The sequence below is a fragment of the Cuculus canorus genome, chromosome 2 (assembly GCF_017976375.1).
Source record: "Cuculus canorus isolate bCucCan1 chromosome 2, bCucCan1.pri, whole genome shotgun sequence".
Classification (NCBI taxonomy): domain Eukaryota; kingdom Metazoa; phylum Chordata; class Aves; order Cuculiformes; family Cuculidae; genus Cuculus; species Cuculus canorus.
In genome coordinates, this window is record NC_071402.1 from 837,179 (window position 1) to 862,050 (window position 24,872).

Below are 24,872 nucleotides of genomic sequence, written 5' to 3' on the forward strand. Positions count from 1 at the left end.
TTTCCCTGGAATTTGGCTCTTGGAAGGGAGTGGAGAAGGGTGGTGCCCCGGGAGGAGGGCTCCCAGGGCTCCTTCCAAGGTGATTTCCCTGGAATTCCGCCTTTGGAATGGCTCAGGGGAAAGGTTGAGGGCTCGCAGGGCTCCTTCCAAGCTGATTTCCATGGAATTCCGCCTTTGGAATGGCTCAGGGAAAGGTTCAGGGCTCCCAGGGCTCCTTCCAGTCTGATTTCCCTGGAATTCAGGCCTTGAATATGGGTCAGGGAACGGAGCACAGTCTGGTTCAGGGCTCCCAGGGCTCCTTCCAACCTTATTTCCCTGGAATTCAGCCCTTGGAATGACTCAGGGAAAGGTTCAGGTCTCCCATGGCTCTTTCCAAGCTGATTTCCCTGGAATTCCAGCCCTTGGAATGGCTGCGGGAAGGGAGTAGAGCCCAGTGCTGCCCAGTTCAGGATTCCCAGGGCTCCCTGGAACCTTATTTCCCTGGAATTCCGCCTTTGGAATGGCTCAGGAAAAGGTTCAGGTCTCCCAGCTCTCCTTCCAAGCTGATTTCCGTGGAATTCCAGCCCTTGGAATGGCTGCGGGAAAGGAGCAGAGCCCAGTGCTGCCCAGTTCAGGGCTCCCAGCTCTCCTTCCAACTTTATTTCCCTGGAATTCCGCCTTTGGAATGGCTCAGGGAAAGGTTCAGGGCTCCAAGGGCTCCTTCCAAGCTGATTTCCATGGAATTCCAGCCCTTGGAATGGCTGCGGGAAGGGAGCAGAGCCCAGTGCTGCCCAGTTCAGGGCTCCCTGCAACCTGATTTCCCTGGAATTCCACCTTTGGAATGGCTCAGGAAAAGGTTCAGGGCTCCCAGCTCTCCTTCCAAGCTGATTTCCATGGAATTCAGCCTTTGGAATTGCTCAGGGAAAGGTTCAGGGCTCCCAGCTCTCCTTCCAAGCTGATTTCTCTGGAATTCAGCCCTTGGAATGGCTCAGGGAAAGATTGAGGGCTCCCAGGGCTCCATCCAGTCTGATTTCCCTGGAATTCAGGCCTTGAATATGGGTCAGGGAACGGAGCACAGTCTGGTTCAGGGCTCCCAGGGCTCCTTCCAACCTTATTTCCCTGGAATTCAGCCTTTGGAATGGCTCAGGGAAAGGTTCAGGGCTCCCAGGGCTCCTTCCAAGCTGATTTCCCTGGAATTCCAGCCCTTGGAATGGCTCCAGGAAGGGAGCAGAGCCCAGTGCTGCCCAGTTCAGGGCTCCCTGCAACCTGATTTCCCTGGAATTCCGCCTTTGGAATGGCTCAGGGGAAAGGTTGAGGGCTCGCAGGGCTCCTTCCAAGCTGATTTCCATGGAATTCAGCCCTTGGAATGGCTCAGGGAAAGGTTGAGGGCTCCCAGGGCTCCTTCCAACCTTATTTCCCTGGAATTCAGGCCTTGAATATGGGTCAGGGAACGGAGCAGAGTCTGGTTCAGGGCTCCCAGGGCTCCTTCCAACCTTATTTCCATGGAATTCAGCCTTTGGAATGGCTCAGGGAAAGTTTCAAGTCTCCCAGGGCTCCTTCCAAGCTGATTTCCATGGAATTCCAGCCCTTGGAATGGCTCCAGGAAGGGAGCAGAGCCCAGTGCTGCCCAGTTCAGGGCTCCCAGCTCTCCTTCCAACCTCGTTTCCCTGGAATTCAGCCTTTGGAATGGCTCAGGGAAAGGTTCAGGGTTCTCAGCTCTCCTTCAAAGCTGATTTCCCTGGAATTCAGCCCTTGGAAAGGGTCTGGGAAGGGAACAGGGCCCTTTCCAACCGTATTTCCCTGGAATTTAGCCCTTGGAAAGGGTCAGGGAAAGGTTCAGGGCTCCCAGGGCTCCTTCCAAGCTGATTTCCATGGAATTCCAGCCCTTGGAATGGCTGCGGGAAGGGAGCAGAGCCCAGTGCTGCCCAGTTCAGGGCTCCCGGCTCTCCTTCCAACCTTTTTTCCCTGGAATTCAGCCTTTGGAAAGGGTCTGGGAAAGGTTCAGGTCTCCCAGGGCTCCTTCCAAGCTGATTTCCATGGAATTCCAGCCCTTGGAATGGCTGTGGGAAAGGAGCAGAGCCCAGTGCTGCCCAGTTCAGGGCTCCCTGCAACCTGATTTCCCTGGAATTCCACCTTTGGAATGGCTCAGGAAAAGGTTCAGGGCTCCCAGCTCTCCTTCCAAGCTGATTTCCATGGAATTCAGCCTTTGGAATTGCTCAGGGAAAGGTTCAGGGCTCCCAGCTCTCCTTCCAAGCTGATTTCTCTGGAATTCAGCCTTTGGAATGGCTCAGGGAAAGATTGAGGGCTCCCAGGGCTCCATCCAGTCTGATTTCCCTGGATTTCAGGCCTTGGATATGGGTCAGGGAACGTAGCAGAGTCTGGTTCAGGGCTCCCAAGGCTCCTTCCAACCTTATTTCCCTGGAATTCCGCCCTTGGAATGGCTCCAGGAAGGGAGCAGAGCCCAGTGCTGCCCAGTTCAGGGCTCCCAGCTCTCCTTCCAACCTTATTTCCCTGGAATTCAGCCCTTGGAATGGCTCAGGGAAAGGTTCAGGGCTCCCAGGGCTCCTTTCAAGCTGATTTCCCTGGAATTCAGGCCTTGAAAATGGGTCAGGGAACGGAGCACAGTCTGGTTCAGGGCTCCCAGGGCTCCTTCCAACCTTATTTCCCTGGAATTCAGCCCTTGGAATGCCTCTGGGAAAGGTTCAGGGCTCCCAGGGCTCCTTCCAAGCTGATTTCCATGGAATTCCAGCCCTTGGAATGGCTGCGGGAAGGGAGCAGAGCCCAGTGCTGCCCAGTTCAGGGCTCCCTGCAACCTGATTTCCCTGGAATTCCGCCTTTGGAATGGCTCAGGAAAAGGTTCAGGTCTCCCAGCTCTCCTTCCAAGCTGATTTCCCTGGAATTCAGCCCTTGGAATGTCTCAGGGAAAGGTTCAGGGCTCCCAAGGCTCCTTCCAAGCTGATTTCCCTGGATTTCAGCCCTTGAATATGGGTCAGCAAAGTCTGGTTCAGGGCTCCCAGCTCTCCTTCCAAGCTGATTTCCCTGGAATTCAGCCCTTGGAATGCCTCCGGGAAAGTTTCAAGTCTCCCAGGGCTCCTTCCAAGCTGATTTCCATGGAATTCCAGCCCTTGGAATGGCTCCAGGAAGGGAGCAGAGCCCAGTGCTGCCCAGTTCAGGGCTCCCAACTCTCCTTCCACCTTTATTTCCCTGGAATTCCGCCTTTGGAATGGCTCAGGGAAAGGTTCAGGGCTCCAAGGGCTCCTTCCAAGCTGATTTCCATGGAATTCCAGCCCTTGGAATGGCTGCGGGAAAGGGAGCAGAGCCCAGTGCTGCCCAGTTCAGGGCTCCCAGCTCTCCTTCCACCTTTATTTCCCTGGAATTCCACCTTTGGAAAGGGATTGGGACAGGAGCAGAGCCTTTTGCAGAGCTTTCGACCTTCCCAGGGCTGGAATTTTTCCCACCTTTTCTCTTCTTCCGGGATTCGAGGCCGAGGATTTGGAGCAGAGTGGTACCCAGTGGCTGACGAACATCCAGGAGCTTCGGAATCCTTGGGAATGAGGAGGGATGGTTTCGTTTTTCCGAGCCTGAGCTGAAATCCTTTCCCATCGGCAGATCCCGAAGGACAACGCGGAGGAGAGCAGAAGGTGAAGATGTTCTCCTGCCGTCTCCGAGCTTTTTAGGGAAGCCACGGAAGCAGAAAAAGTGGGATGAAGAGCTCGGGCAGGGAATCACCTTCCTGCCAAGAGCCGGGATTCCGCCTTCCCTACGGTCGCTGTAGGATATCTCCGTTGTATCCGACGTTGTTTTTCCCACCCGGATCGGGACTACGAAGTCTTTCTCGCTTGGAATTAAAGGCAGAAGAGTAAAAATAGGTTCCTCGGAGGTTTCCGGGTTGGAAAGACGGGAATTTGCCAACTGCCTTCTCCTGGTGGGGAAGTTGAGGACACGGAGCATGACGGAATCCCGGATCAAACGTGAGTACCGGAGCGTGGTGGGAATGAGTGAGGGGCTTCCAGGCTTCTCTTGGGGGCTCTCCATCCCTCTGCTCATCCCGCGCTGCCGAGGATTCCGTAGTAAAAGTCATGGATGACACCCGGTTGGGTGGGAATGGGGATCTGCTGGAGGGCAGGAGGATCTCCAGAGGGATCTGAGCATGGATCCATGGGCTGGAAGGGTCTCCAGAGGGATCTGAGCATGGATCCATGGGCTGGAAGGGTCTCCAGAGGGATCTGGGCATGGATCCATGGGCTGGAAGGGTCTCCAGAGGGATCTGAGCATGGAATCATGGGCTGGAAGGGTCTACAGAGGGATGTGGGCATGGATCCATGGGCTGGAAGGGTCTCCAGAGGGATCTGAGCATGGATCCATGGGCTGGAAGGGTCTCCAGAGGGATCTGAGCATGGATCCATGGGCTGGAAGGGTCTCCAGAGGGATCTGGGCATGGATCCATGGGCTGGAAGGATCTACAAAGGGATCTGAGCATGGATCCATGGGCTGGAAGGGTCTCCAGAGGGATCTGAGCATGGATCCATGGGCTGGAAGGGTCTCCAGAGGGATCTGAGCATGGATCCATGGGCTGGAAGGGTCTCCAGAGGGATCTGAGCATGGATCCATGGGCTGGAAGGGTCTACGGAGGGATCTGAGCATGGATCCATGGATGGAAGGGTCTACAGAGGGATCTGAGCATGGATCCATGGATGGAGGGCAGGAAGGCTCTGCAGAGAGCCCCATCCAACCTGGCCTTGAACCCCTCCAGGGATGGAACAGCCACCACTTCTCTGGCCAAGCTGTTCCAGGGTCTCCCCACCCTCCCAGGAGAACATTTCTCCCCAAGATCTCATCTCCATCTCCATTCTTGGAGCTCAAACCCGTTCCCCTCATCGTCTCCGTGCACTCCCTGGTCAAGAGCATCTCCTCAGCTTTCCTGGAGCCCCTTTCCATCCTGGAAGCTGCTCGAAGGTCTCCTCAGAGCCTTCTCTTCTCCAGTCTGTCCTCATAGCAGAGGTTCTCCAGCTCTTGGATCATCTCCACGACCTCCTCTTCCCCAAACCCCTTTCCACGGGGAGCTTCCCCCTCTCCACTACTCGCACTAGGACCCAGCGGCGCCGCAGCTCCTGACTCGCACTAGGACCCAGCGGCGCCGCAGCCCCCGACTCGCATTAGGACCCAGCGGCGCCGCAGCCGCAAGGGGAGTGACCAAGCAACGAGGGGGGCGTGGCTTGAAGGCGCCGCCTCATTCATAGGCTCCTTCCTCGCTCGTCCCGCCCACTTCCGTCTCTGATTGGCTCTTCCGCTCTTTAGCCCCGCCCACTCGCGGCGATGATTGGTTCCCGGGTCCGCCCGTTCTCACGCGGCGGCTGCGAACATGGAGGAAGCGGCTGTGGCGGAGCTGGCGGAGCTGCTGGCGGTCCCGGCGGCGCGGGAGGCCGCGGCGGAGGTTGCCCTGGCGCTGTCGGGGAGCGCCGAGGGGCGGAAGCTGCTGCTGGAGGGGCCGCCCGGGGTTCTCGAGGCGTTGTTGGAGCTGGGGACGACACCCTGGCCACCCGCTGCCTGCTGTGCGGCGGGCGGCCACGTCAACCCAAGTACGGGAGGACAGGGTGTGCTGGGAGGCCAGGTCAACCCAAGCACGGGCGGGCAGGGTGTGGTGGGAGGCCAGGTCAACCCAAGCACGGGCGGACAGGGTATGCTGGGAGGCCAGGTCAACCCAAGCACGGGCGGCCAGGGTGTGCTGGGAGGCCAGGTCAACCCAAGCACGGGCGGCCAGGGTGTGGTGGGAGGCCAGGTCAACCCAAGCACGGGCGGCCAGGGTGTGCTGGGAGGCCAGGTCAACCCAAGCACGGGCGGGCAGGGTGTGCTGGGAGGCCAGGGTGTGGTGGGAGGCCAGGTCAACCCAAGCACGGGCGGCCAGGGTGTGGTGGGAGGCCAGGTCAACCCAAGCACGGGCGGACAGGGTGTGGTGGGAGGCCAGGTCAACCCAAGCACGGGCGGCCAGGGTGTGGTGGGAGGCCAGGTCAACCCAAGCATGGGCGGACAGGGTGTGGTGGGAGGCCAGGTCAACCCAAGCACGGGCGGCCAGGGTGTGCTGGGAGGCCAGGTCAACCCAAGCACGGGCGGGCAGGGTGTGCTGGGAGGCCAGGGTGTGGTGGGAGGCCAGGTCAACCCAAGCACGGGCGGCCAGGGTATGCTGGGAGGCCAGGTCAACCCAAGCACGGGCGGGCAGGGTTTGGGGGGCCAGGTCAACCCAAGCACGGGCAGTCAGGGCGCAGGCGGTCAGATTAAACCCATTGCTGGTGGGTCGGGCTGTCAGGTCAACCCTAATACGGGGGGCAAGGGCGCGGGCGGTCAGGTCAACCCCAGCACGGGAAGCCAAGGCGGGGGCCGTCAGGTCAACCCAAGCACGTGTAGTCATGGTGGGGGCCGTCAGGTCAACCCCAGCACGGGAAGCCAGGGCGCGGGCCATCAGGTCAACCCAAGTACGTGTAGTCATGGCGCGGGCTGTCAGGTCAACCCAAGCATGTGTAGTCATGGTGCGGACCGTCAGGTCAACCCCAGCACGGGAAGCCAAGGTGCGGGCTGTCAGGTCAACCCAAGCACGTGTAGTCATGGCGCGGGCCGTCAGGTCAACCCAAGCACGTGTAGTCATGGCGCGGGCTGTCAGGTCAACCCAAGCACGTGTAGTCATAGCGCGGGCTGTCAGGTCAACCCAAGCACGTGTAGTCATGGCGCGGGCCGTCAGGTCAACCCCAGCACGTGTAGTCATGGCGCGGGCTGCCAGGTCAACCCAAGCACATGTAGTCATGGCGCGGGCTGCCAGGTCAACCCCACGGTAGGCGGCCAGGTCAACCCTGCTTTGAGCTGCCTGGTCAACCTCTCCTCCGAGCCAGCCGCCCGTGAACGGCTGCTGGCGGCTCTGCCCGCCCTGCTGCGGCTCCTACCGGCCGGCCCGGCTTGCGGGGTATTGGCCAACCTGTGCCGGGACCGCGAAGCGGCTCAGCGGGTGCTACAGGGGCTGGAAGAGAACGGATCCGGGTTGGAGTCGCTCCTCGGGGCGTTGAGGGAGCCTCGACCGCCTCCGGAACTCGGCTCCCTCCTTTGTAACCTCAGTCAAATCCCCGAGGGGCGCCGAGGGATCCTCGACCGCTCCCGGTACGGCCACTATGGGGGAGGTGGTCACGTGGTAAAGGGGGCGACTATGGGGGGGGAGGTGGTCACGTGGTAAAGGGGGCGACTATGGGGGGGAGGTGGTCACGTGGTAAAGGGGGCGACTATGGGGGGGGGGAGGTGGCCCCGTGGCAAAGGGGGCGACTATGGGGGGGGGGGGGAGGTGGTCACGTGGTAAAGGGGGCGACTATGGGGGGGGGGGAGGTGGTCCCTATGGCAAAGGGGGCGACTATGGGGGGGGGAGGTGGTCACGTGGTAAAGGGGGCGACTATGGGGGGGCGGAGGTGGTCCCGTGGCAAAGGGGGCGACTATGGGGGGAGGTGGTCCCTATGGCAAAGGGGGCGACTATGGGGGGGGGGAGGTGGTCCCGTGGCAAAGGGGGCGACTATGGGGGGGGAGGTGGTCACGTGGTAAAGGGGGCGACTATGGGGGAGGTGGTCACGTGGTAAAGGGGGCGACTATTGGGGGGAGGTGGTCACGTGGTAAAGGGGGCGACTATGGGGGGAGGTGGTCACGTGGTAAAGGGGGCGAGTATGGGGGGGGGGAGGTGGTCTAATGGCAAAGGGGGGCGACTATGGGGGGGGGGGAGGTGGCCCCGTGGCAAAGGGGGCGACTATGGGGGGGGGGGGAGGTGGTCACGTGGTAAAGGGGGCGACTATGGGGGGGGGGGAGGTGGTCCCTATGGCAAAGGGGGCGACTATGGGGGGGGGAGGTGGTCACGTGGTAAAGGGGGCGACTATGGGGGGGGCGGAGGTGGTCCCGTGGCAAAGGGGGCGACTATGGGGGGAGGTGGTCCCTATGGCAAAGGGGGCGACTATGGGGGGGGGGGAGGTGGTCCCGTGGCAAAGGGGGCGACTATGGGGGGGGGGAGGTGGTCCCGTGGCAAAGGGGGCGACTATGGGGGGGGGGGGAGGTGGTCCAATGGCAAAGGGGGCGACTATGGGGGGGGGGGGTCCGGAAAACTGGGGGGGGCTCCTTCCAGTCTGGTTTGGGGGTGATACTGGGATGGGGGTTGGGGTGATACTGGGATGGGGGTGGAGTGATACTGGGGGGGCTCCTTCCAGTCTGGTTTTGGGGTGATACTGGGATGGGGGTTGGGGTGATACTGGGAGGGCTCCTTCCAGTCTGGTTTGGGGGTGATACTGGGATGGGGTTGGGGTGATACTGGGATGAGGTTGGGGTGATACTGGGGGGGGGCTCCTTCCAGTCTGGTTTGGGGGTGATACTGGGATGGGGGTGGGGTGATACTGGGGGGGTCCTTCCAGTCTGGTTTTGGGGGTGATACTGGGATGGGGGTGGGGTGATACTGGGGGGGCTCCTTCCAGTCTGGTTTGAGGGTGATACTGGGATGGGGGGGTGGGGTGATACTGGGGGGGCTCCTTCCAGTCTGGTTTTTGGGGTGATGCTGGGATGGGGGTGGGGTGATTCTGGGGGGGCTCCTTCCGGTCTGGTTTGGGGGTGATACTGGGATGGGGGTTGGGGTGATACTGGGATGGGGTTGGGGTGGTACTGGGTTGGGGGGATACTGGGGGGGGCTCCGTCCAGTCTGGTTTTGGGGTGATACTGGGATGGGGGTTGGGGTGATACTGGGATGGGGGTTGGGGTGATACTGGGAGGGGGCTCCTTCCAGTCTGGTTTTGGGGCGATACTGGGATGGGGTTGGGGTGATACTGGGGGGACTCCTTCCAGTCTGGTTTTGGGGTGATACTGGGATGGGGTTGGGGTGATACTGGGATGGGGTTGGGGTGATACTGGGATGGGGGCTCCTTCCAGTCTGGTTTGGGGGTGATACTGGGATGGGGTTGGAGTGATACTGGGGGGACTCCTTCCAGTCTGGTTTTGGGGGTGATACTGGGATGGGGGTGGGGTGATACTGGGGGGGTCCTTCCAGTCTGGTTTTGGGGGTGATACTGGGATGGGGGTGGGGTGATACTGGGGGGGCTCCTTCCAGTCTGGTTTGGGGGTGATACTGGGATGGGGGTTGGGGTGATACTGGGATGGGATGGGGTGATACTGGGCGGGGGGCTCCTTCCAGTCTGGTTTGGGGGTGATACTGGGATGGGGTTGGGGCGATACTGGGATGGGGGTTGGGGTGATACTGGGATGGGGTTGGGGTGATACTGGGGGGACTCCTTCCAGTCTGGTTTGGGGGTGATACTGGAATGGGGTTGGGGTGATACTGGGGGGACTCCTTCCAGTCTGGTTTTGGGGTGATACTGGGATGGGGTTGGGGTGATACTGGGGGGGCTCCTTCCAGTCTGGTTTTGGGGGTGATACTGGGATGGGGTTGGGGTGATACTGGGGGGCTCCTTCCAGTCTGGTTTTGGGGTGATACTGGGATGGGGTTGGGGTGATACTGGGGGGCTCCTTCCAGTCTGGTTTTGGGGTGATACTGGGATGGGGTTGGGGTGATACTGGGAGGGGGATCCTTCCAGTCTGGTTTTGGGGGTGATACTGGGATGGGGTTGGGGGGATACTGGGGGGGCTCCTTCCAGTCTGGTTTTGGGGGTGATACTGGGATGGGATGGGGTGATACTGGGGGGGGAGCTCCTTCCAGTCTGGTTTTGGGGTGATACTGGGATGGGATGGGGTGATACTGGGGGGGGGGGCTCCTTCCAGTCTGGTTTTGGGGTGATACTGGGATGGGGGTGGAGTGATACTGGGGGGGCTCCTTCCAGTCTGGTTTTGGGGGTGATACTGGGATGGGGGTTGGGGTGGTACTGGGATGGGGGTGGGGTGATACTGGGGGGGCTCCTTCCAGTCTGGTTTGGGGGTGATACTGGGATGGGGGTTGGGGTGATACTGGGGGGGTCCTTCCAGTCTGGTTTTGGGGTGATACTGGGATGGGGTTGGGGTGATACTGGGGGGGTCCCCCCGTTTTCCGCAGGCGGTCGGTGCAGCGGTTACTCCCCCACACGCAGTTCCCGGCGGTGTCGGAGCTGCGTCGCGGCCTCATCGGAGCCCTCCGGAATTGCTGCTTCCAATACGGTGAGAGAACCTTCCGGAACCTCCGGAGCCGCTCCGACTGGTGGGAGAGATGGGGGATACTGGGATGGGACTGGTGGGAGAGATGGGGGATACTGGGATGGGACTGGTGGGAGGGATGGGGGATACTGGGATGGGACCGGTGGGAGAGATGGGGGATACTGGGATGGGACTGGTGGGAGTGATGGGGGATACTGGGATGGGAAAGGTGGGAGCGATGGGGGATACTGGGATGGGAAAGGTGGGAGAGATGGGGGATACTGGGATGGGACTGGTGGGAGCAATGGGGGATACTGGGATGGGACTGGTGGGAGCGATGGGGGATACTGGGATGGGACTGGTGGGAGAGATGGGGGATACTGGGATGGGACTGGTGGGAGCGATGGGGGATACTGGGATGGGACTGGTGGGAGAGATGGGGGATACTGGGATGGGACTGGTGGGGGCGATGGGGGATACTGGGATGGGAAAGGTGGGAGCGATGGGGGATACTGGGATGGGAAAGGTGGGAGCGATGGGGGATACTGGGATGGGAAAGGTGGGAGAGATGGGGGATACTGGGATGGGAAAGGTGGGAGAGATGGGGGATACTGGGATGGGAAAGGTGGGAGCGATGGGGGATACTGGGATGGGAAAGGTGGGAGAGATGGGGGATACTGGGATGGGAAAGGTGGGAGAGATGGGGGATACTGGGATGGGAAAGGTGGGAGCGATGGGGGATACTGGGATGGGACTGGTGGGAGAGATGGGGGATACTGGGATGGGAAAGGTGGGAGCGATGGGGGATACTGGGATGGGAAAGGTGGGAGCGATGGGGGATACTGGGATGGGAAAGGTGGGAGCGATGGGGGATACTGGGATGGGAAAGGTGGGAGAGATGGGGGATACTGGGATGGGACTGGTGGGAGAGATGGGGGATACTGGGATGGGAAAGGTGGGAGTGATGGGGGATACTGGGATGGGACCGGTGGGAGAGATGGGGGATACTGGGATGGGAAAGGTGGGAGAGATGGGGGATACTGGGATGGAAAAGGTGGGAGAGATGGGGGATACTGGGATGGGACTGGTGGGAGCGATGGGGGATACTGGGATGGGAAAGGTGGGAGCGATGGGGGATACTGGGATGGGAAAGGTGGGAGAGATGGGGGATACTGGGATGGGACTGGTGGGAGAGATGGGGGATACTGGGATGGGAAAGGTGGGAGCGATGGGGGATACTGGGATGGGACCGGTGGGAGCGATGGGGGATACTGGGATGGGAAAGGTGGGAGCGATGGGGGATACTGGGATGGGAAAGGTGGGAGCGATGGGGGATACTGGGATGGGAAAGGTGGGAGAGATGGGGGATACTGGGATGGGACTGGTGGGAGCGATGGGGGATACTGGGATGGGAAAGGTGGGAGCGATGGGGGATACTGGGATGGGAAAGGTGGGAGCGATGGGGGATACTGGGATGGGAAAGGTGGGAGCGATGGGGGATACTGGGATGGGAAAGGTGGGAGAGATGGGGGATACTGGGATGGGACTGGTGGGAGAGATGGGGGATACTGGGATGGGACTGGTGGGAGAGATGGGGGATACTGGGATGGGAAAGGTGGGAGCGATGGGGGATACTGGGATGGGAAAGGTGGGAGCGATGGGGGATACTGGGATGGGACTGGTGGGAGAGATGGGGGATACTGGGATGGGAAAGGTGGGAGCGATGGGGGATACTGGGATGGGAAAGGTGGGAGCGATGGGGGATACTGGGATGGGACCGGTGGGAGCGATGGGGGATACTGGGATGGGACCGGTGGGAGCGATGGGGGATACTGGGATGGGAAAGGTGGGAGCGATGGGGGATACTGGGATGGGAAAGGTGGGAGAGATGGGGGATACTGGGATGGGACTGGTGGGAGAGATGGGGGATACTGGGATGGGACTGGTGGGAGCGATGGGGGATACTGGGATGGGACTGGTGGGAGAGATGGGGGATACTGGGATGGGACCGGTGGGGGCGATGGGGGATACTGGGATGGGACCGGTGGGAGCGATGGGGGATACTGGGATGGGACCGGTGGGAGCGATGGGGGATACTGGGATGGGACTGGTGGGAGCGATGGGGGATACTGGGATGGGACTGGTGGGAGAGATGGGGGATACTGGGATGGGACCGGTGGGGGCGATGGGGGATACTGGGATGGGACTGGTGGGAACGATGGGGGATACTGGGATGGGACTGGTGGGAGCGATGGGGGATACTGGGATGGGAAAGGTGGGAGCGATGGGGGATACTGGGATGGGACCGGTGGGAGCGATGGGGGATACTGGGATGGGAAAGGTGGGAGCGATGGGGGATACTGGGATGGGAAAGGTGGGAGCGATGGGGGATACTGGGATGGGACTGGTGGGAGAGATGGGGGATACTGGGATGGGACTGGTGGGAGAGATGGGGGATACTGGGATGGGACTGGTGGGAGCGATGGGGGATACTGGGATGGGAAAGGTGGGAGCGATGGGGGATACTGGGATGGGACCGGTGGGAGCGATGGGGGATACTGGGATGGGACCGGTGGGAGCGATGGGGGATACTGGGATGGGACCGGTGGGAGCGATGGGGGATACTGGGATGGGAAAGGTGGGAGAGATGGGGGATACTGGGATGGGACCGGTGGGAGCGATGGGGGATACTGGGATGGGACTGGTGGGAGAGATGGGGGATACTGGGATGGGACTGGTGGGAGAGATGGGGGATACTGGGATGGGACTGGTGGGAGCGATGGGGGATACTGGGATGGGACTGGTGGGAGAGATGGGGTATACTGGGATGGGACTGGTGGGAGAGATGGGGGATACTGGGATGGGAAAGGTGGGAGCGATGGGGGATACTGGGATGGGAAAGGTGGGAGCGATGGGGGATACTGGGATGGGAAATGTGGGAGAGATGGGGGATACTGGGATGGGACTGGTGGGAGAGATGGGGGATACTGGGATGGGAAAGGTGGGAGAGATGGGGGATACTGGGATGGGAAAGGTGGGAGCGATGGGGGATACTGGGATGGGACTGGTGGGAGCGATGGGGGATACTGGGATGGGACTGGTGGGAGCGATGGGGGATACTGGGATGGGAAAGGTGGGAGCGATGGGGGATACTGGGATGGGAAAGGTGGGAGAGATGGGGGATACTGGGATGGGAAAGGTGGGTGCGATGGGGGATACTGGGATGGGAAAGGTGGGAGCGATGGGGGATACTGGGATGGAACTGGTGGGAGCCATGGGGGATACTGGGATGGGAAAGGTGGGAGCGATGGGGGATACTGGGATGGGAAAGGTGGGAGCGATGGGGGATACTGGGATGGGAAAGGTGGGAGCGATGGGGGATACTGGGATGGGACTGGTGGGAGCGATGTGGGATATTGGGATGGGAAAGGTGGGAGCGATGGGGGATACTGGGATGGGAAAGGTGGGAGAGATGGGGGATACTGGGATGGGACTGGTGGGAGCGATGTGGGATACTGGGATGGGACTGGTGGGAGCGATGGGGGATACTGGGATGGGACTGGTGGGAGAGATGGGGGATACTGGGATGGGAGTGGTGGGAGCGATGGGGGATACTGGGATGGGAGTGGTGGGAGCGATGGGGGATACTGGGATGGGACCGGTGGGAGAGATGGGGGATACTGGGATGGGAAAGGTGGGAGCGATGGGGGATACTGGGATGGGACTGGTGGGAGAGATGGGGGATACTGGGATGGGACCGGTGGGAGAGATGGGGGATACTGGGATGGGAAAGGTGGGAGCGATGGGGGATACTGGGATGGGACTGGTGGGAGAGATGGGGGATACTGGGATGGGACTGGTGGGAGCGATGGGGGATACTGGGATGGGAAAGGTGGGAGCGATGGGGGATACTGGGATGGGACTGGTGGGAGAGATGGGGGATACTGGGATGGGACTGGTGGGAGAGATGGGGGATACTGGGATGGGACTGGTGGGAGCGATGGGGGATACTGGGATGGGACTGGTGGGAGCGATGGGGGATACTGGGATGGGAAAGGTGGGAGCGATGGGGGATACTGGGATGGGACTGGTGGGAGAGATGGGGGAAACTGGGATGGGAAAGGTGGGAGAGATGGGGGATACTGGGATGGGACCGGTGGGAGCGATGGGGGATACTGGGATGGGAAAGGTGGGAGCGATGGGGGATACTGGGATGGGACTGGTGGGAGAGATGGGGGATACTGGGATGGGAAAGGTGGGAGCGATGGGGGATACTGGGATGGGACTGGTGGGAGCGATGGGGGATACTGGGATGGGAAAGGTGGGAGCGATGGGGGATACTGGGATGGGAAAGGTGGGAGCGATGGGGGATACTGGGATGGGACTGGTGGGAGAGATGGGGGATACTGGGATGGGAAAGGTGGGAGCGATGGGGGATACTGGGATGGGACTGGTGGGAGCGATGGGGGATACTGGGATGGGAAAGGTGGGAGCGATGGGGGATACTGGGATGGGAAAGGTGGGAGCGATGGGGGATACTGGGATGGGAAAGGTGGGAGCGATGGGGGATACTGGGATGGGACTGGTGGGAGAGATGGGGGATACTGGGATGGGAAAGGTGGGAGCGATGGGGGATACTGGGATGGGACTGGTGGGAGCGATGGGGGATACTGGGATGGGAAAGGTGGGAGCGATGGGGGATACTGGGATGGGAAAGGTGGGAGCGATGGGGGATACTGGGATGGGAAAGGTGGGAGCGATGGGGGATACTGGGAGGGGAAAGGTGGGAGCGATGGGGGATACTGGGATGGGACTGGTGGGAGCGATGGGGGATACTGGGATGGGAAAGGTGGGAGAGATGGGGATACTGGGATGGGACTGGTGGGAGCGATGGGGGATACTGGGAGGGGAAAGGTGGGAGCGATGGGGGATACTGGGATGGGAAAGGTGGGAGCGATGGGGGATACTGGGATGGGAAAGGTGGGAGCGATGGGGGATACTGGGATGGGAAAGGTGGGAGAGATGGGGGATACTGGGATGGGACTGGTGGGAGCGATGGGGGATACTGGGATGGGACTGGTGGGAGGGATGGGGGATACTGGGATGGGACTGGTGGGAGCGATGGGGGATACTGGGATGGGAAAGGTGGGAGCGATGGGGGATACTGGGATGGGAAAGGTGGGAGCGATGGGGGATACTGGGATGGGACTGGTGGGAGCGATGGGGGATACTGGGATGGGAAAGGTGGGAGCGATGGGGGATACTGGGATGGGACTGGTGGGAGCGATGGGGGATACTGGGATGGGACTGGTGGGAGAGATGGGGGATACTGGGATGGGACTGGTGGGAGAGATGGGGGATACTGGGATGGGACTGGTGGGAGCGATGGGGGATACTGGGATGGGACCGGTGGGAGCGATGGGGGATACTGGGATGGGACCGGTGGGAGCGATGGGGGATACTGGGATGGGAAAGGTGGGAGAGATGGGGGATACTGGGATGGGAAAGGTGGGAGAGATGGGGTATACTGGGATGGGACTGGTGGGAGCGATGGGGGATACTGGGATGGGACTGGTGGGAGCGATGGGGGATACTGGGATGGGAAAGGTGGGAGCGATGGGTCTTCTTCTCCGTGGGCTTTTGGGTCTTCTCTGTGGGCTTTTGGGTCTTCTCAATGGGCTTTGGGTCTTCTCCATGGCCTTTTGGGTCATCTCCATAGGCTTTTGGATCTCCTCCGTGGGCTTTTGGTTCTTCTCTGTGGGCTTTTGGGTCTTCTTCTCTGTGGCCTTTTTGTTGTTCTTCTCCGTGGCCTTTTGGGTCTTCTCCGTGGCCTTTCGGGTCTTCTTCATGGGCTTTTGGATCTTCTCTGTGGGCTTTTGCATCTTCTCCGTGGGCTTTCGGGTCTTCTTCTCAATGGGCTTTTGGGTCTTCTTCTTCGTGGGCTTTTGGATCTTCTCTGTGGGCTTTTGGATCTTCTTTGTGGGCTTTTGGATCTTCTCCATGGGCTTTTGGGTCTTCTTCTCTGTGGCATTTTGGGTCTTCTTTGTGGGCTTTGGGATCTCCTCCATGGGCTTTGGGATCTTCTCCGTGGGCTTTGAGATCTTCTCCATGGCCTTTTGGGTCTTCTCCGTGGGCTTTTGTATCTTCTCTGTGGGCTTTTGGGTCTTCTTCTCCGTGGGCTTTTGGGTCTTCTTCTCCATGGGCTTTTGGGTCTTCTTCTCCATGAGCTTTTGGGTCTTCTTCATGGCCTTTTGGATCTTCTCTGTGGGCTTTTGGATCTTCTTCTCTGTGGCCTTTTGGTTCTTCTTCTCCATGAGCTTTTGGATCTTCTTCTCTGTGGCCTTTTGGATCTTCTCCTTCGTGGGCTTTTGGGTCTTCTTCTCAATGGGTCTTTGGTTCTTCTTCTCGGTGGCCTTTTGGGTCTTCTCCGTGGCCTTTTGGATCTTCTCTGTGGGCTTTTGGATCTTCTTTGTGGGCTTTTGGGTCATCTCCGTGGGCTTTTGGTTCTTCTTCTCCATGAGCTTTGGGATCTTCTTTGTGGGCTTTTGGTTCTTCTTCTCCATGAGCTTTGGGATCTTCTCCGTGAGCTTTTGGGTCATCTCCGTGGGCTTTTGGACCTTCTCCGTTGACTCCCACGTTCTTCCCAGAGGCCCACGAGTGGCTGTTGAGTGAAGAGGTCGACGTTCTCCCCTTTCTCCTCCTCCCTCTCGCCGGTCCCGAGGAATTCCCTGAGGACGAGATGGAACGTGAGTGGAATTTTGGGATGGGCGGAGGTGACCGTTGGTGCCGTTCCCACCTCTCACCTTCCTTCTCCCACCAGAACTTCCGGTGGACCTTCAATACCTTCCGCCGGAGAAGCAACGCGAGGAAGAACCGGATATCCGGAAGATGTTGTTGGAGACCATCATGCTGGTGGGTCCCCAAACGGACGTCTCCAAGTGGAGGGATTTGGTTGGGATTCGGGAGATGTTGGGAAGGTGGAATCTTCTGGAGAACCTCCAGGAGAACCTCCAAGCAAGATCCTCCCCCAATAGATCCCTCTGGAGATCCTTCTGGAGTTCCTCCTCCCATGGATCCCTCTGGAGATCCCTCTGGAGTTCCTCCCCCCATGGATCCCTCTGGAGATCCCTCTGGAGGTCCTCCATCGATGGATCCCTCTGGAGGTCCCTCTGGAGGTCCTCCATCGATGGATCCCTCTGGAGGTCCCTCTGGAGGTCCTCCATCGATGGATCCCTCTGGAGATCCCTCTGGAGATCCTCCCCTGATAGATCCCTCTGGAGGTCCCTCTGGAGATCCCCCCCAATAGATCCCTCTGGAGATCCCTCTGGAGATCCTTCTGGAGATCCTCCATCCATGGATCCCTCTGGAGGTCCCTCTGGAGATCCTCCATCGATGGATCCCTCTGGAGGTCCCTCTGGAGGTCCTCCATCGATGGTTCCCTCTGGAGGTCCCTCTGGAGATCCTCCCTCCATGGATCCCTCTGGAGATCCCTCTGGAGGTCCTCCCCCGATAGATCCCTCTGGAGGTCCCTCTGGAGGTCCTCCATCGATGGATCCCTCTGGAGGTCCCTCTGGAGGTCCTCCATCGATGGATCCCTCTGGAGATCCCTCTGGAGATCCTCCCCTGATAGATCCCTCTGGAGGTCCCTCTGGAGATCCTCCCCCCATGGATCCCTCTGGAGATCCCTCTGGAGGTCCTCCATCGATGGATCCCTCTGGAGGTCCCTCTGGAGGTCCCTCTGGAGGTCCTCCATCGATGGATCCCTCTGGAGGTCCCTCTGGAGATCCTCCCTCCATGGATCCCTCTGGAGATCCCTCTGGAGGTCCTCCCCCGATAGATCCCTCTGGAGGTCCCTCTGGAGATCCCCCCCAATAGATCCCTCTGGAGATCCCTCGAGATCCCTCTGGAGATCCCTCTGGAGATCCTTCTGGAGATCCTCCATCCATGGATCCCTCTGGAGGTCCCTCTGGAGATCCTCCCCTGATAGATCCCTCTGGAGGTCCCTCTGGAGATCCTCCATCCATGGATCCCTCTGGAGATCCCTCTGGAGATCCTCCCCCGATAGATCCCTCTGGAGGTCCCTCTGGAGTTCCTCCTCCCATGGATCCCTCTGGAGATACCTCTGGAGTTCCTCCCCCCATGGATCCCTCTGGAGATCCCTCTGGAGGTCCTCCCCTGATAGATCCCTCTGGAGGTCCCTCTGGAGATCCTCCCCCCATGGATCCCTCTGGAGATCCCTCTGGAGTTCCTTCCCCCATGGGTCCCCCTGGAGTTCCTCCCCCCGTGGATCCCTCTGGAGGTCCCTCTGTGGATCCCTCCGGAGCTGCTCTGTCCCCGCAGCTCTCGGCCACGGCCGTCGGTCGCAGTGTCCTTCGGGCCAAGGGGACATTCCCGGTGCTGCGGGAGCTTCACCGCTCGGAGCAGGAGCCCCGCGTGCTGGCGGCGTGCCAAAAGCTCATCCAGGTAAACCCCGGGATCCCCTTGGCCCCATCCCAAAGGGATCCCTTTGGCCCCATCTCCAAAGGGATCCCCTTGGCCCCATCTCCAAAGGGATCCCCTTGGCCCCATCTTAAAGGGATCCCCTTGGCCCCATCCCCAAAGGGATCCCCTTGGCCCCATCTCCAAAGGGATCCCCTTGGCCCCATTCCCAAAGGGATCCCTCGGCCCCATCTCCAAAGGGATCCCTCGGCCCCACCTCCAAAGGGATCCCTTGGCCCCATTCCCAAAGGGATCCCCTTGGCCCCATCCCCAAAGGGATCCATTGGCCCCAATCCCTAAGGGATCCCTTTGGCCCCATCCCCAAAGGGATCCCCTTGGCCCCATTCCCAAAGGGATCCCCTTGGCCCCATCCCCAAAGGGATCCCTCGGCCCCATCCCAAAGGGATCCCTCGGCCCCATTCCCAAAGGGATCCCCTCGGCCCCATCCCCAAAGGGATCCCTCGGCCCCATCTCCAAAGGGATCCCTCGGCCCCATTCCCAAAGGGATCCCTCGGCCCCATCTCCAAAGGGATCCCCTTGGCCCCATTCCCAAAGGGATCCCTCGGCCCCATCTCCAAAGGGATCCCTCGGCCCCATCTCCAAAGGGATCCCCTTGGCCCCATCCCCAAAGGGATCCCTCGGCCCCATCTCCAAAGGGATCCCCTTGGCCCCATTCCCAAAGGGATCCCTTGGCCCCATCTCCAAAGGGATCCCTCGGCCCCATCTCCAAAGGGATCCCCTTGGCCCCATCCCAAAGGGATCCCTCGGCCCCATCTCCAAAGGGATCCCCTCGGCCCCATCCCCAAAGGGATCCCTCGGCCCCATCTCCAAAGGGATCCCTCGGCCCCATTCCCAAAGGGATCCCTCGGCCCCATCTCCAAAGGGATCCCCTTGGCCCCATTCCCAAAGGGATCCCCTTGGCCCCATCCCCAAAGGGATCCCTTTGGCCCCATCCCAAAGGGATCCCTTTGGCCCCATTCCCAAAGGGATCCCCTCGGCCCCATCTCCAAAGGGATCCTTTGGCCCCATCTCCAAAGGGATCCCTCGGCCCCATCTCCAAAGGGATCCCCTTGGCCCCATTCCCAAAGGGATCCCCTTGGCCCCATCCCCAAAGGGATCCCTCGGCCCCATCTCCAAAGGGATCCCTCGGCCCCATCTCCAAAGGGATCCCCTTGGCCCCATCCCAAAGGGATCCCTCGGCCCCATCGCCCAAGGGATCCCCTCGGCCCCATCCCCAAAGGGATCCCTCGGCCCCATCTCCAAAGGGATCCCTCGGCCCCATTCCCAAAGGGATCCCTCGGCCCCATCTCCAAAGGGATCCCCTTGGCCCCATTCCCAAAGGGATCCCTCGGCCCCATCTCCAAAGGGATCCCTCGGCCCCATCTCCAAAGGGATCCCCTTGGCCCCATCCCCAAAGGGATCCCTCGGCCCCATCTCCAAAGGGATCCCCTTGGCCCCATTCCCAAAGGGATCCCTTGGCCCCATCTCCAAAGGGATCCCTCGGCCCCATCTCCAAAGGGATCCCCTTGGCCCCATCCCAAAGGGATCCCTCGGCCCCATCTCCAAAGGGATCCCCTCGGCCCCATCCCCAAAGGGATCCCTCGGCCCCATCTCCAAAGGGATCCCTCGGCCCCATTCCCAAAGGGATCCCTCGGCCCCATCTCCAAAGGGATCCCCTTGGCCCCATTCCCAAAGGGATCCCCTTGGCCCCATCCCCAAAGGGATCCCTCGGCCCCATCTCCAAAGGGATCCCTCGGCCCCATCTCCAAAGGGATCCCCTTGGCCCCATCCCAAAGGGATCCCTCGGCCCCATCTCCAAAGGGATCCCCTCGGCCCCATCCCCAAAGGGATCCCTCGGCCCCATCTCCAAAGGGATCCCTCGGCCCCATTCCCAAAGGGATCCCTCGGCCCCATCTCCAAAGGGATCCCCTTGGCCCCATTCCCAAAGGGATCCCCTTGGCCCCATCCCCAAAGGGATCCCTTTGGCCCCATCCCAAAGGGATCCCTTTGGCCCCATTCCCAAAGGGATCCCCTCGGCCCCATCTCCAAAGGGATCCTTTGGCCCCATCTCCAAAGGGATCCCTCGGCCCCATCTCCAAAGGGATCCCCTTGGCCCCATTCCCAAAGGGATCCCCTTGGCCCCATCCCCAAAGGGATCCCTCGGCCCCATCTCCAAAGGGATCCCTCGGCCCCATCCCCATAGGGATCCCCTTGGCCCCATCCCAAAGGAATCCCTTGGCCCCATCCCCAAAGGGATCCCCTTGGCCCCATCCCAAAGGGATCCCTTGGCCCCATCCCCAAAGGGATCCCCTTGGCCCCATCCCAAAGGGATCCCCTTGGCCCCATCCCAAAGGGATCCCCTTGGCCCCATCCCCAAAGGGATCCCCTTGGCCCCATCCCAAAGGGATCCCCTTGGCCCCATCCCAAAGGGATCCCTCGGCCCCATCCCCAAAGGGATCCCCTCGGCCCCATCTCCAAAGGGATCCCCTCGGCCCCATCTCCAAAGGGATCCCCTCGGCCCCACCTCCAAAGGGATCCCTTGGCCCCATCTCCAAAGGGATCCCCTTGGCCCCATCTCCAAAGGGATCCCCTTGGCCCCATCTCCAAAGGGATCCCCTTGGCCCCATCCCAAAGGAATCCCTTGGCCCCATCCCCAAAGGGATCCCCTTGGCCCCATCCCAAAGGGATCCCTTGGCCCCATCCCCAAAGGGATCCCTTGGCCCCGATCCCTGAGATGATCCCTTGGCCCCAATCACTGAAGTGATCCCTTGGCCCCATTCTCCAAACTGATCCCTTGGCCCTGTCCCATGGCTGATCCACGGATCCCTTGGCCCCATTCCTGATCTTTGGCCCCTTTCCTGATCCTGATTTTCCAGATCCCTTGGCCCCAATCCCCGAGGGGAGCCTTTGGCCCCATTCTCCAGGCTGAGCCTTTGGCCCCAGTCTCTGAAGTGATCCCTTGGCCCCGATCCCTGAGCTGATCCCTTGGCCCCATGCTCCCAGCTGCTCCCCCGGCCCCAAGATCTGATCCCATCCCTTGGCCCCGATCCCTGAGGCGATCCCTTGGCCCCGAGACAACCCTTGGCCCCGTTTCCAACCTGATCCCTGCCCAGAGCAGATCCGTGGCACCACCCCATACCCTTGGCCCCTCTCCAAAGTGATCCCTTGGCCCACATCCCCGAGGTTCTCCCTTGAGCGCATTCTCCAAAGGGATCCCTTGGCCCCATTCTCCAGGCTGATCCTTTGGCCCCGATCCCCGAGGTTCTCCCTTGGTCCCAATCCCTGAGACAACCTTTTGGCCCCAATCCCACAGTGACCCCTTTGGCCCCACTCTCCCAGTTGATCTTTAGGCCCCAATCTCTGTAGTGATCCCTTGGCCCCAATCCCTGAGCTGATCTGTGGAATTCAATCGGATCCCTTGGCCCCTTTCCTGATCCAAGCTGATCCCTGCTCGTATCCATGATCCCTTGGCCCCGATCCCTGAGCCAATCCTTGGCCCTGTCCCACATCTGATCCCTGGATTTAAGTCGATCCCTTGGCCATGATCCCTTTGGCCCCACGCTGATCCCTGGTGCTGCTCACGATCCCTTTGGCCCCATCCCACCCCTGGTCCATGGATCTCGAGCGGATCCCTTGGCCCCTTTCCCAAGCTGATCCCTGGTTCCATCCCCGATCCTTTGGCCCTGACCCCCTTCTCTGAGCTGATCCCTTTACCCCAATCTCTGAATCGATCCCTTGGCCCCATCCTTGGCCCTGATCCCCGACCCAATCCCTTGGCCCCGTTCTCAAGCCAATCCGTGGCCCCATCCCCGACCCTTTGGCCCCTTTCCCAGCAATTCATGGCCCCATTCCCTGAGCCGATCCTTGGCCCCATCCCATAATGAATCTCGAGCGAATCCCTTGACCCCAATCCCCAACGCAACCTCTTGGCCCCGATCCCTGAGCTGATCCCTTGGCCCCATCCTCCCAGCTGCTCCCCCGGCCCCATTCTGATCCCATCTGATCCCATCCCTTGGCCCCATTCCTGAGACGATCCCTTGGCCCCAATCCCCGAGGTGATCCCTTGGCCCTGATCCCTGAGCTGATCCCTTGGCCCCGATCCCCGAGGTGATCCCTTGAGCCCATTCTCCAAAGTGACCCCTTGGCCCCAATCCCTGAAGTGATCCCTTGGCCCCATTCTCCAGGCTGATCCTTTGGCCCCGATCCCCGCGATGTCCCCTTGGCCCCGATCCCTGAGCCCATCCTTGGCCCCATCCCACATCTGATCCACACATCTCCAGCGGATCCCTTGGCCCCATTCCTGATCCTTCACCCCATTCCCAATCCAAGCTGATCCCCGGTCCTCTTCATGATCCCTTGGCCCCGATCCCTGAGCCCATCCTTGGCCCCATCCCACGGCCGATCCACACATCTCCAGCGGATCCCTTGGCCCCATTCCTGACCCTTCACCACATTCCCAGTCCACGCTGCTCCGCGATCCCTTGGCCCCGATCCCTGAGCCAATCCTTGGCCCCATCCCACATCTGATCCCTGGATCTCAAGTGGATCCCTTGGCCCCATTTCTGATCCAAGCTGATCCCTGGTCCTGTCCATGATCCCTTTGGCCCCGATCTCTGAGCCCATCCTTGGCCCCATCCCACAGCTGATCCACACATCTCCAGCGGATCCCTTTGGCCCCAATCCCTGAGCCCATCCTTGGCCCCATCCTTGGCCCATCCACACATCTCCAGCGGATCCCTTGGCCCCACTCCTGATCCTTCGCCCCATTCCTGATCCCCTCTGCTCCACGATCCCTTTGGCCCCGATCCCTGAGCCCATCCTTGGCCCTATCCCACATCTGATCCACACATCTCCAGCGGATCCCTTGGCCCCATTCCTGACCCTTCGCCCCATTCCCGATCCCTTTGGCCCCGATCCCTGAGCCCATCCTTGGCCCCATCCCATATCTGATCCACACATCTCCAGCGGATCCCTTGGCCCCATTCCTGATCCTTCACCCCATTCCCGATCCCTTTGGCCCCGATCTCTCAGCCCATCCTTGGCCCCATCCCACATCTGATCCACACATCTCCAGCGGATCCCTTGGCCCCATTCCCGATCCCTTTGGCCCCGATCCCTGAGCCCATCCTTGGCCCCATCCCACAGCCCATCCACACATCTCCAGCGGATCCCTTGGCCCCATTCCTGATCCTTCACCCTTTTCCCGATCCCTTGGCCCCGATCCCTGAGCCCATCCTTGGCCCCATCCCACAGCCCATCCACACATCTCCAGTGGATCCCTTGGCCCCATTCCTGACCCTTCACCCCATTCCTGATCCCTTGGCCCCGATCCCCGATCCCATCCTTGGCCCCATCCCACAGCCCATCCACACATCTCCAGTGGATCCCTTGGCCCCATTCCTGATCCCTTTGGCCCCGATCCCTGAGCCCATCCTTGGCCCTTCCATGGTTTTTTCCCCCCTCGGCTGAAGGTGCTCATCGGGGACGATCCCCCCCCGGGAATGGAGAACCTTCTGACCGTGGAGGTCCCCGCGGAGGTGGAGCTGCAGCTTCAACGCTTGGACCGAGAGGAGGAGGAGGAGGAGGCACAGAGGGGCGACGGTGCCCTCGGAGAAGACCTCGGACCTCCTCGTGGTGGAATGAGCTCCACATCTCCCCAACGTCTCAACATCTCCAGCGATGGAGACTCCACCACCTCCAGCGCGAGCTGAGAAGGCTTTGAAGGGGCCAAATCCTTCCTGCTTGGCCCCATCTCCACTCTCGCAGCTCCCACCTCCTGATCCATGGTTGAGGGACATCTCCCACTGGATCAGGAGCTCCAAGCTCCATCCAAGGTGGCCTTCAACACCTCCAGGGATGGGATCTGGGGGTTCTGGTTGATGGGAAGTGAGAATCATGGAACCAGGAGATGGTTTGGGTTGGAAGGGACCTCAAAACCCATCCAGATCCATGGTTGAGGGACATCTCCCACTGGATCAGGGGCTCCAAACCTCATCCAACCTGGCCTGGAACTCCTCCAGGGATGGGATCTGGGGGTTCTGGTGGACATCAGGTGGGAATCATGGAACCAGGAGATGGTTTGGGTTGGAAGGGACCTCAAAGCCCATCCAGTTCCATGGTTGAGGGACACCTCCCACTGGATCAGGGGCTCCAAGCTCCATCCAACGTGGCCTTCAACACCTCCAGGGATGGGATCTGGGGGTTCTGGTGGACGTTAAGTTGGAATCATGGAACCAGGAGATGGTTTGGGTTGGAAGGGACCTCAAAGCCCATCCAGATCCATGGTTGAGGGA

At 60.6% G+C, this 24,872-nt stretch overlaps 1 protein-coding gene across 1 annotated transcript; it reads left to right on the forward strand.

The window, feature by feature from the left end:
- Positions 1 to 5,341: 5,341 nt before the first annotated feature.
- On the forward strand, positions 5,342 to 24,352 carry LOC128851480 (uncharacterized PE-PGRS family protein PE_PGRS54-like). Its single transcript, XM_054060604.1, has 6 exons — positions 5,342 to 7,122; positions 10,025 to 10,125; positions 16,749 to 16,847; positions 16,922 to 17,013; positions 18,442 to 18,564; positions 24,051 to 24,352. The coding sequence occupies exons 1-6, from the start codon at positions 5,342 to 5,344 to the stop codon at positions 24,288 to 24,290; spliced, it is 2,436 nt and encodes an 811-aa protein (XP_053916579.1). The 3' UTR covers positions 24,291 to 24,352.
- Positions 24,353 to 24,872: the final 520 nt, after the last annotated feature.

Bases quoted from the DNA above. Each gene is read 5' to 3' on its own strand.
- LOC128851480 (XM_054060604.1), top strand. From the start codon at position 5,342: ATGGAGGAAGCGGCTGTGGCGGAGCTGGCGGAGCTGCTGGCGGTCCCG. The intron at 7,123-10,024 runs GTACGGCCACTA...CGTTTTCCGCAG, and splicing joins GGGATCCTCGACCGCTCCCG to GCGGTCGGTGCAGCGGTTAC. The intron at 18,565-24,050 runs GTAAACCCCGGG...CCTCGGCTGAAG, and splicing joins CGTGCCAAAAGCTCATCCAG to GTGCTCATCGGGGACGATCC.